This window comes from Emiliania huxleyi, assembly GCF_000372725.1.
Source record: "Emiliania huxleyi CCMP1516 unplaced genomic scaffold EMIHUscaffold_115, whole genome shotgun sequence".
NCBI lineage: Eukaryota > Haptophyta > Isochrysidales > Noelaerhabdaceae > Emiliania > Emiliania huxleyi.
Window position 1 is genome coordinate 218,475 of NW_005201493.1, and position 11,041 is coordinate 229,515.

General features: G+C 64.8%; 3 protein-coding genes across 3 annotated transcripts in view; 2 read left to right on the plus strand and 1 right to left on the minus strand.

The window, feature by feature from the left end:
* Positions 1 to 1,726: 1,726 nt before the first annotated feature.
* EMIHUDRAFT_224195 (hypothetical protein) lies at positions 1,727 to 2,242 on the minus strand (the record flags this gene model as incomplete). The annotated part of the gene is made up of 3 exons (XM_005791154.1): positions 1,727 to 1,993; positions 2,068 to 2,131; positions 2,205 to 2,242. The coding sequence occupies 3 exons, from the start codon at positions 2,240 to 2,242 to the stop codon at positions 1,727 to 1,729; spliced, it is 369 nt and encodes a 122-aa protein (XP_005791211.1).
* A 675-nt stretch (positions 2,243 to 2,917) lies between these two features.
* EMIHUDRAFT_466778 (hypothetical protein) lies at positions 2,918 to 7,235 on the plus strand (the record flags this gene model as incomplete). Its single annotated transcript, XM_005791155.1, has 6 exons — positions 2,918 to 3,066; positions 3,709 to 3,796; positions 4,747 to 4,803; positions 5,634 to 5,963; positions 6,267 to 6,530; positions 6,781 to 7,235. 6 exons carry the CDS (start codon positions 2,918 to 2,920, stop codon positions 6,955 to 6,957), a joined length of 1,065 nt encoding a protein of 354 aa, XP_005791212.1. The 3' UTR covers positions 6,958 to 7,235.
* Positions 7,236 to 8,613: 1,378 nt separating this feature from the next.
* The window catches only part of EMIHUDRAFT_440029 (hypothetical protein), a 3,943-nt gene continuing 1,515 nt past the window's right edge, over positions 8,614 to 11,041 (plus strand). The window contains exons 1-5 of the mRNA XM_005791156.1: positions 8,614 to 9,235; positions 9,315 to 9,351; positions 9,495 to 9,523; positions 9,668 to 9,752; positions 10,536 to 10,640. Coding sequence (XP_005791213.1) covers positions 8,675 to 9,235; positions 9,315 to 9,351; positions 9,495 to 9,523; positions 9,668 to 9,752; positions 10,536 to 10,640 — 817 coding nt within the window. The 5' untranslated portion in view covers positions 8,614 to 8,674. The remainder of the gene's footprint in view (positions 9,236 to 9,314; positions 9,352 to 9,494; positions 9,524 to 9,667; positions 9,753 to 10,535; positions 10,641 to 11,041) is intronic.

The window sequence follows — 11,041 nt, forward strand, 5'->3', positions numbered from 1 at the left end:
GCCTCCGCCGCGACCGCGGCCGTCTGCTCTGCCGCAGACAGGTCCATCTGCGAGAATTCGCCGAACGGCGGCTGCGAGGCCGGCTCGGAGAACTGGGAGGAGGCCTGCTCCTCAGGCTCGTTTGCGGGGGCGGGCTCTTGCACGCCGAATCCAAAGTCCATGTCCATGAGCTCGCGTGTGGAGAGTGGGGACGCCTTGAGCTCACTTCGCTACCCGCCGGTACTGGCCAGTGGACGCTCGGGGGCAACAAAAAGAATTTCACATCTGCGAGAGCCAACAAAAAGAATTTAAACAAAACAACTCACTCTCACAGCAGACAGGCTCGACACAGGTGCGAACTGGCGCGTGCTAGTACTATCACCGGCACACCACCGGAGCCGCCTAAGCGACTCCGTTAAGAACGGCAATAAGAATTTTACAACAAAACTCCCTCGCACAAGAGAGAGAGAGAGAGAGAGAGAGATAAAACTTCTGATGCCATGCGTGACCTAGTAGTGTCCCCAGCTATGGGCGTGTCCACGTTGGAGCCAGGTGTGGTGTGGACGCGAGAATAGCTCCGCCGTTCATGGAGGCAACCGATGCGAGTCGACTGGTGTGTGTCGTCGTGGTTTCGTATCAAGAATTCTCTCTCTCTCCTCGCACAACACTGGGCACGGGACTGGCGCGCACTGGCACTAACACAAAAAGAATTTTAAAGCGGCGAATGTGGCCCTGAGTTATGTGTACGCCAACTCAGGGTCTGAGGGAGGGTGTAGAGGATGTAGAGTGTAGAGCGCTGTAGAGCTGTAGAGATGTAGAGCGCTCTGGAGCGCTGTAGAGCTGTAGAGCTCTACATCCGCCACGTGACGAGGCGGGTGCGTTGTAGAGCGATGTAGAGCGCGATTTTGCTGTAGAGTTTGTTGTAGAGGCTCTACAGCCAAACCGCCGGGAAGGCAGTGACTCAAAGAGGTCGAGTCGCACTAATGGGGTGTCTCCGAGCTTACTGGAGCTCTGATGGACGGCCCTGACTATCACTGACACACAGAGACGGTCACTCTGACGGCACACAACACCCTAGAACTGCGTCATGACCAGCCTGCCATGCGTCGCCGGTGCCGCATTCGTCGCTGTGCTTCTTTAGCAGGCGGTGGACTGTCGGCTGCGAGGACGGTCGCATTTGCGCGAGGCGAGGCGAGCATTCAGACGCGTTGCATGCGCCATGACTCGCGCCAGCGCGTGCGGGAGCTCCTGGCTGAGCGTTGAGTCCAGGCGAGTTGCGCTGGCCACGATCGCTACGCCAAGCCAAGCTGACGCGCCGAGGCGCCGGCCAGTCGCAGCCGTGAGGCATGCCACAGCAGCAGAGGCACCTCCCACCCATTGGGCGGGCAGACAGAAGGCCAGGGCAGCACTGGTAAGTGCAACGCGCCTCATGTCGGAGAGCGACCGTGCCTCGTTCGCCGCTTATGATGTAGAGTTTGTTGTAGAGATTTCACGTTGTAGAGCGCCTCTACATCGCTCTACAACGCACCCGCCTCGTCACGCGGTGGATGTAGAGCTCTACAGCTCTACAGCACTCTCCAGCTCTACAGCTCTACAGCGCTCTACACTCTACATCCTCTACACCCTCCCTCAGCTCAGGGTGTGTGGCAGCCAGCTGGCTGTGTGTCTTGTGAGCCTGTTTGTGTCTGTGTGTCGCTCGTGCGTGTCGTCATCATCTGTCCCGCGTCCACCCATACCGCGCTCGGGGCTACAAAAAGAATTTTACCAACATCACTCGCACGACACTGGGCACGGGACTGGCGCGCACTGGCACTAACACAGGCACACCACGGGAGCCGCCTAAGCCGACTCCTGCGAGGGCGGCGAGGCACTTAGCTCCGTGCACCCGCCCGCCCCCGCCACAGGCAAGCTCATTCACAACCTGCTCTGCGATTGCCGTGTGAAGAACGACCGAGATACGCTGCTTCTGCAGCCCCAGCCAATTCTTAGTGGTCCAAGTCACCTCATCGAGGTACTGGGCCAAAGTCAGCTTGTTCTGTAGCACGTCCGCCGCTTTCCGGAGCGCGGAGGGCGGAGGATCTCACGGACCCCCCTCCCGAACCCGCCGAACGACTCGAACAGCAGCAGCTGCACGTCAACGTCCTTGTCTTCCCTGGCGTAGCGATAGATAGTCCCCGCTTGAGCACTTGAGCACTGGATAGGGTCGATTCCGCATGGTACGGGACCCCTCGATCGTCTCGCCCTCCCTCACTGGTGTGCTCATGGGGGGGGGGTCATAACAAACACGGTGCAGGATCGAGGTGCACGCTGCCAGAGCAGCGTCGTCCCCCCTCTCCCCGACGGTGATGGCGGTGTGACCGATCGAGCTACAAGAGGAGCTTGTTCAGCAGGATCCGGGAGGGTCAGGCGCACTACCTCACTGGGCCTGAGACCGCCGAGCGTAGAGGGCCTCGTGTAGCCCTCCTTTTGGTGTATATGGGTACGACCGGACAGGTCAGGCCCGGGCACGGTCCTGTCCTGGACACGTCTCGGGGAGGGGGGTGTCCGGGACGCGTCCGGACGCATCCAGTGTCGTGACCCCGTGTAACCCTATTCCGAGCCCCCATCCTGATAGCTCCGACACTGTAACCCTAAACTTATCTCGCTTATTCACAGATGAGAAAGGGACGTACGTATGTTCTGATGACAGCCATAACCCTGATGCTGACTGTGTATGATAGACAAATGAAGGGCGGGATGCCAAAGGATCTCTTCTTTCGAGTATTACACGCACTCGAGACTTGGACAGAGGACATGATCTATAGCTTTGTGAATTGGGACGACTACTAGGCGGGGGGTGTCCGGGACGCGTCCGGACGCGTCCAGTGTGTACTCACCAGAGGGGCCACGTGGCTGGTGCCGAGCTAAGAACTCGCGGGGTAACGCGGTCCTGCTTGACATGCTTGCGGCCGCGGGTGCGGTCTGCCACGGGCTCGTCGACATTGAGCTCGAGGTGGTCCACGCGAGCCGCGAGGTCCTTGATGCGCTTGTCGAGCTTCGCGTAGTCTTGCTCAGCGCGGGCCTCGAGGGCTTATGCTCTGGCGAGACGTGAGGCGCATGCGCCCAGGAGGGGAGGGGGCATGTGTAACGACACTGCTAGAGATGCCTTTCGGGGCCCAGAGATAAAACTTCTGTGATGCCATGCGTGACCTAGTAGTGTCCCCAGCTATGGGCGTGTCCACGTTGGAGCCAGGTGTGGTGTGGGCGCGAGAATAGCTCCGCCGTTCATGGAGGCAACCGATGCGCTGATAATCAGTACATGCACATGGACATGGACATGGACATGCACATGACATGTTGTGCATGTGCATGTGCATGCACATGTGCATCTGCATGCGCATGTGTGTGGAGGAAGGTGAAGAACAGTCAGGCTCGGACTGGACACCAACGCGGTATGGGTGGACGTGGGACAGATGATGACGACACGCTCGAGCGACACACAGACACACACAGGCTCACAACACACACAAAGCCAGCTGGGTTGCCGCAACGGCCGGCCTCGCCAGCAGCGTTTCAGGTCGCGGTGCTCGCGGTGCTCGCCGTACAAGGACAAATGCAGGTCCAGGAACAAGGTACAGGTCGGCGGGGCCGCGCCTGGTAGGCCGCAGAAAGTCGCATCTTCGTCGTGCGGACACGCGCTAAGCCGACCTCCTGGACGGGTCTCCGAGAGGGGCCGGCCGCCTGCCGCAGAGGGAAGTTTGCCGTCTCGCGCAGCGCCTCGCACGCCGCCATCCTCGGCGGGCTGCCGTCCGGGCCGCGGAGGAAGCGCATCCTCTGCGTGCCTGGCTTCTCCCATCCGAGGAGCAGATCTCGACCGAGGAGCAGATCTCGAGCCCGGCTCGGTCAGTCTGCCTCCCGGAAGCCGACCCACGAGATGTAGGTCGTCCAGAGGAGGAAGCAGCCTGTGTGTATGTGGGGGGGAGGGGTGGGGGGGGGAGGAGGCTAAGAAAGGCTCAGGGAAGGCTCAGGGAAGGCTCAGGAGAGAGTCTCCCCTCCCCCGCCGCCTCGGCTGCTCTCGGCCCCTCTCGGCTGCTTCTGCCGTTGGTCCAGAGCGTGTTGTACTCGAGCGGGAGAAGGCGGAAGTTGAGCGCCTGCAGTCGAGATGTCGCAGAGATGTCGCCGAGATGTCGCCGAGATGTCGCCGAGAGGTCGCCGAGAGGTAGCCGAGATGTCACCGAGATGTCGCCGAGATGTCACCGAGAGGTCGCCGATATGTCGCCGATATGTCGCCGAGATGTCACCGAGAGGTCGCCGATATGTCGCCGATATGTCGCCGATATGTCGCCGATATGTCGCCGATATGTCGCCGATATGTCGCCGATATGTCGCCGAGATGTCGCCGAGATGTCGCCGAGATGCCGCCGAGAGGTCGCCGAGATGCCGCCGAGATGTCACCGAGATGTCGCCGAGAGGTCGCCGAGAGGTCGCCGATATGTCGCCGATATGTCGCCGATATGTCGCCGATATGTCGCCGATATGTCGCCGAGATGTCGCCGAGATGCCGCCGAGCGATAGAGACCGAGAGGTCGCCGAGAGGTCGCCGAGAGGTCGCGGAGAGATTGCGGAGAGATCGAGACGTAGCGGCCGATCTCGGCGAGTCTCGCGCTGGTCTCGCGCTCATCTCGCCTGCGCCACGCCCCAAAAGTAGCAGGAGCGGCGCACTGTGGCGGGCAGGTCGCTCTTCAGCTTGCGGCCGAGCCGCCGCCGCTTCTCTCCGTCGAGCCTCAGGTACGGCTGGGGTGGGGCGGAGGAGGAGAGGCGGTGATGGAGGTGGAGAAGCGGGTGGTGGGTGGTGAGGGTGGCGGTGGAGCGGGTGGCGGTGGTGTGTGATGGCGGTGGCGATAAGGGCGGAGGCGGCGAGGGCGGAAGCGGCGAGGGAGGCGCTGGCGGGGGCGGGAGCGGTGCGGGCGGACAAGACAAGGGCGGTGAAGACCATAGGTGGCGAGGAGGGTGGTGACGAGACAAGAGGTGGCGGAGGTCAGGGCTGCTGGAGGAGGCGCCTTGTCGCGGGTGAGGACGACGAAGGCGAAGAAGCCGGCGTTCAGGCCCGGCGACATCACCGCCTGGTTGAGCGCGACCTTGCCCACGAGCTGCGCCGTCGAGCTCGCCGCGAGCGGGAAGAGGCGAGCGAGGAGCCGGAACCAAAAGAAGAGCATCAAGCCGCTCACGCTCGCGCCCCAGGCGGAGATCCACGCCGCACGAGAGACGTCCCACGAGCCGCGCCGCTCGACGGCCTGCGCCATCCCGTCGGCGAGCACCGAGAGGCTGGCGGCCGACAGCACGTTTGTCGTGATGGGCGCCGCCGCGAGCGCGGACTGATAGGCTCCGACGAGCGGCGGCAGCGTGAGCGCTGCTCCACCGCGGAGGCGGTGTGCCGCGGCGAGGCCGTGACAGGAGGCGAGCGGGAGGAGGTGGAGGAGGAGGCCGAGCGGCATGGGAGTTCCCTGGGGGCCTGTGGTCTCTGCCCGACGTTTTTCTTGTTTCAGCATCGCTTTCCGCTTTCCATCGAGCCATCGAGTGGGCCGCTCAGCGCCGCCGCCCGCCACGCACGACCGCTTCAGCAAGACTCCACCGCCACCTCCCCCTCCAGCCGCGCCCCCCTGCCGCCCTCTCAGGCAGCCGCCATGAGCCTCGAGGCCACCATCGCGCAAAAGACGGCTGGCACAGACGCGAGCGAGGTGCTGGAGCTGGTGCTGGATGGTGTCAAAGCGAGCAAAGTGACGGGCCTGAACCAATTCACCAAGCTCAAGGTGCTGCAGCTGAATGGGTGCGGGCTCACCTCGCTCGAGGAGTTCCCCACCCTACCCAACCTGCAGCGGCTCGAGCTGGCAGACAACGCGCTCTCGGACGGGCTCGACCACCTGCAGGACGCGGCGCTCATGCATCTGAAGGTGCTCGTCCTGGCGGGAAACAAGTTTTCGTCGCTCCAGGGCCTCGAATCTCTGGCGCGTGCCCCACCCGCGCCCTTCTGCGGCCCTGCCTCTTGCGGCGTCTGCGCGCGGCGCCGAGTCGCTCCTGCGCGGGTGTGCCGTGGCCACGGCTGCGTCAGGAGGCCGGGGCGCGGCGCCGCGGATGGCCCGCCCAACGGGAGGCCGGCCGCGCGCTCCCGATGCGGGCGGTGGAGCCGGCCGCTTCCGGGCGGCCTTCTGCAGACATGTCGCAGCCCTCGCGGCGGCGGCGCGGCGTTGGCGCGGAGCGATGCCTCGCGGATGCTGATGCCTCTCGGCGCCACTCCCTGCCCGTCGCAGGCGTCGCTCCCCAGCCTGCGCGAGCTCGACATGGAGGGCTGCGCCGTCGCGGAGGAGGACGCCTACCGCGAGACAGTCTTTGAGATGCTGCCGCAGATCAAGTACCTGGACGGCGTCGACGGGGACGGCGAGGAGAAGGACGAGGAGGAGGAGGACGAGGAGGAGGAGGACGACGACGACGACGAGGAGGCGGACGAGGACGTCGACTCGCTGCTCGATGAGGAGGGCTCCGAGCTCGGCGGCGACTCTGAGCTCGGCGAGGAGGCGCAACACATATCTCCCCACACCTCCTCACATCTCCTCACATCTCCTCACATCTCCCCGTCTCTCCGGAGGAGCTGTGCTCACAAGCCGAACTCGCACCCACACATCTCACTCCGCGCACGCTCACCCTCCCCTGCTCTGGCCACATTCGGCCCCCCTCCCCCCTACACCCATATCGACCATCGGCGGCCGCTCCGGCGCGCACCGGCGCGAGCCGCGTCTCCCCACAGCGTGCGGTGTGTGTGAGCAGGGGGCGGACGAGAGCGACCTGGGCGAGGGCGAGTCGGAGCTGGGCGAGGAGGAGGGCGAGGAGGGCGAGTCGGAGCTCGGAGACGAGGAGGGCGAGGAGGGCGTGTCAGAGGCGGACGGCGAGGAGGACGGCGGTTCCGACGCGGGCGAGGGCTCCGCCAAGCGCCAGAGGAGATAGCGACTTTTCCGGCGGCGTCGCGGCGCGCGCGCGCCGAGTCCGACTCGGCGCCTGGCGCCGCGCCTTTTAGGCTCAGAAGCGGGCACGCGGGTCCGGGCGGAGGCCTCTCTGTATTTGCATCAGGCGTTGGCCGCGGTGAGGCTCTTGCCCTAGCTTGGCGTAGGATGGTGCCGGCGCCTGCCTAGCGAGCCTGCCGCACACACCGTAACACGTCGGCCCGCTGCCACCGTGCGTGTGAGTACACATGTACGTACACATGGGCGGCGGACAACCGTCAATCCCCAGACACAAAAAAGTAAAAGAGATTTTCCGAGAGGGCATCAAAGATCAATCTTGGTGCGTGTACCTGCTGGGGGATTGTCCGACTGAGCTGCGGCCGCTCCGGCGCCTTACGCAAAAATCAAAAAGAAGAAAAACGAATTTTACCGCCACCGCCGCAGCAGCCGACCAATTGGGCCCGCCGCCGCCCCCCGGGCCGCAGGGCGCAGCACCGATCAACGGGCCCGCCAACGGGCTCGCCACGGCCGCAGCACCGGTCAATGGGCCCGCCACCGCCGCAGCACCAGTCAATGGGCCCGCCACGGCCGCAGCACCGGCCAATGGGCCCGCCACGGCCGCAGCACCGGTCAATGGGCCCGCCGCCGCCGCAGCACCGATCGATGGGCCCGCCACCGCCGCCGCCGCAAAAGAATCGCCCCGGCTGGAACCGTTACGTGCGCCCATCGCTGGCATCCCACGAACCCGTGCCTCCGCCTGCTGCCGCTCCGCAAGCGGACGACGTGGGAGCCCACGTCATCTTCTGCGTGGACAACTCGGGGAGCATGCGCACGGAGGACGCGTCGGCGGAGGACGGCGCCAACCTCACCAGAGCCGAGGCGGTGGCTCGGTGCTGCCGTCAGCTCGTCGCCACCCAGCAGCAGCAGGGGCAGGGCATCAACCCCGCCGGCAGCGCGAGCTGCCGGCCACATTGAGCGGTTCGTCCGCGTCGCGCACTCGTCCCAACCGGGGGCCGCAGACTCGTTCTGCGCGCCAACGGCTGGTGACGCTGTGTTGCCCTTGAGCTAGTCCTTCCCCGGTCGCCTAGCCTCTGCGCTGTCTGGCGAACGCCTGTATGCCACGCGCGCGGACCACGCTTGCGTGGATACGTGGCTGGCAGGCTGACCCGTGTGCGGGGTAACCCGCGCACGGGGAAGCTTCACGGGTTCGAGTCGCCAAACATTAAGCAGCGGAGGTGTGCCGAGGGGGACCGGGAGGCGGTAAGCCGTTGGCGCTAAGAGGTTCCTCCTTTCCGCGCCCCCCCCGCAAGGCGCGCGATACACATCGTATCAAGAATACTCACTCACTCACACATTGCGCGTTGTTCGAGGCGAGAGGCAAAATACAAAGAAAGAAAGAACCCAACCGAGACCCCCCAAGGGAGGGATTGGGAAAGAAAGAAAGAAAGAAAACAGACAACCCAAGGGAGGGATGGGAGGACGGCACGCCGCCACCACACAGGGATTTTAAGGAGAGGTGTGTGGTGCGCTATCCGTCGCCCACCCTAGGGAGTCTGCCTCTTCCTATTGGGAAGACGGCACGCCGCCACCACACGGGGATTTTAAATATCAAACCGCACTTTTTCAAAATCTGAGCAGTGCAATCAGCTGTTCATCGGCGCGAGGAGGCACCGCCGCCCAACCGCTGCACCGTCTCGTCCACGTCTCGTCCGTCGACGGCCATGCTGCAAGTCGCTGTCCTCCTCACTGCCCTGAGCCGGCCTGCGCTCGTCGCGCCGAGGCCGCCCGCGCCGCTGCGGTCCCGCACACCCGTCGCCACGGCGGCGCCGGCTTCGCTGCTCGGCAAGGCGGCGCGGATGGTGCGCGGCGACCCGACCATCCAGTACGAGACCATCACGTGCTCGGACATCGACGAGGAGGAGTGCCTCGCGCTGTGCGACGAGGAGACGGGCTGTTCCATCGTCGCGCCCAGCGCCGCGCTCCGCACGCTCAAGATCGGCGTCTACTTTGCGCTCTGGTTCGCGCTCTCGACGGGCTACAACATCGCGAACAAGGTGCGGCTCAACGCGATCGCGCTGCCGTGGTGCCACTCAGCCGCCTCGCTCGGCGTCGGCTCAGCCTTCGTCTCCTTCCTCTGGGCTACCGGCTTGCGCAAGCGGCCGTCGCTGCCGCGCGCCGCAGTGGCGACGCTGCTCCCAATCTCCTTTCTGCACGCGCTCGGCCACATCGGCGCCGTGGTGTCGGCGGGCGCGGGCGCCGTCTCCTTCACGCAGATCGTCAAGGCCGCCGACTTCGCCTGCACCGCCGTGTGTAGTTCGCAGTCGTTCTGAACCCATCCATCCATCAGTCCATTCGTGGTAGGCTGCCGAGCCAGTCTGCACGGCCCTCCTCTCGTGGGGCAGCTCGCGGGTAGATGCCCCACACGCCTCTGCCGCTGGTCCGGCGAGCACGCACTCTGCGCCACTCTGCGCCACTCTGCGCCGACGACGTTGCGCAATTTCCCTGAGACTTCTCGGAAACCTTCTCGGAACCTGCCTGCAGGCATCCTCGGCGCCACAATCTCCGCGCCGGCGCGCCCTCGCCCTCGCGCCGATCTGCTATAGTATACTGAGCATTCTGACCGCGGCTCTACTACACACCATAGGCCGCCCTCGCCCTAGTGCCGATCTGCTATAGTATACTCAGCATTCCATTGCGAGTCCACTGTCTCATAGGCCGCTCTCGCCCTCGTGCCGATCGTCGCGGGCGTGGCGCTCGCTTCGGTGAGCGAGCTCTCTTTCACGTGGCTCTCCTTCTCGGGCGCGAGATCTAGCCGAGATCTAGCCGAGGTCTAGCCGAGGTCTAGCCGAGAGCCAGCCGAGAGCCAGCCGAGATCTAGCTGAGATCCAGCCGAGATCTAGCCGAGATCCAGCCGAGAGCCAGCCGAGAGCCAGCCGAGATCTAGCTGAGATCCAGCCGAGATCTAGCCGAGATCCAACCGAGAGCCAGCCGAGAGCCAGCCGAGATCCAGCCGAGATCCAGCCGAGATCGAGCCGCGAGTACAGTAGCTCCGTCTCTTTGAGCGGCGCGACGCCCTCCAATCACCAGCTCCATCTCATGTAGTGTCTCCCGTAGTCGCGCGACGCTCTCCTGCGGTGCACCCATCATGTAGCGTCTCCCGTCACCGCCGAGATCCAGCCGAGACCTAGCCAGCCGAGAGCTTGGCTGAGAGCCATCCGCGGCTTGCTTCCACCTCCGCGAGTAGCGGCGCGACGCGCTCCAATCCCCGCCGTTCGGATGGGGCTGCACAGAGGCGGTCCTCCCAAACCAAACCCAACCCAACGCTCTCATGGCATGTAGTGTCTCCCGTCACCGCCGCTCGGATGGGGCTGCACAGAGGCGGTCCTCCCAAACCAAACCCAACCCAACGCTCTCATGGCATGTAGTGTCTCCCGTCACCGCCGCTCGGATGGGGCTGCACAGAGGCGGTCCTCCCAAACCAAACCCAACCCAACGCTCTCATGGCATGTAGTGTCTCCCGTCACCGCCGCTCGGATGGGGCTGCACAGAGGCGGTCCTCCCCAAACCCAACCTCGTCCGCAGGCGCGATGCTCTCCAACCTCGCCTTCGCCACTCGCAACATCCTCTCTCGCGCGTCGATGGACCGGCCAAAGGGGAAGAACATGACGCCCGAGAACCTCTTCGGCGCGCCCCCGCGGACACACTAGTCTCAGCACGGGGCCAGGGGGCCCTCACTAGCTGCACTCGGGCTCACTCCCACTGCGCCTTCGGTGGGGGTGGACTGGCGCGTAAACGGAGAGTCGCGGAGTCGCGCGCCTCCCACCAAGGAAGGGCTACGCAGTACCCCTCACCGGTGCACGGGGCCAGGCCAAGCCCCTCCGGCCCCTCCGGCCCCTCCGGCCACTCCATCAGGTAACGCCAGCTGCGACGCGACGTGGCACCCGCCCTCCAACAAGAAGAGCAGTGCAAACGGGCCACCGCCAGGATGCTGGGTCATCGGCCCTCCGTGGTGGGGCGCTCGGCCACAGTGCCTGCTCGGCCCGCTGCTGGAGCTGTTTGGGGGGCAGGAGACGCTCCCGTTGCCAAAC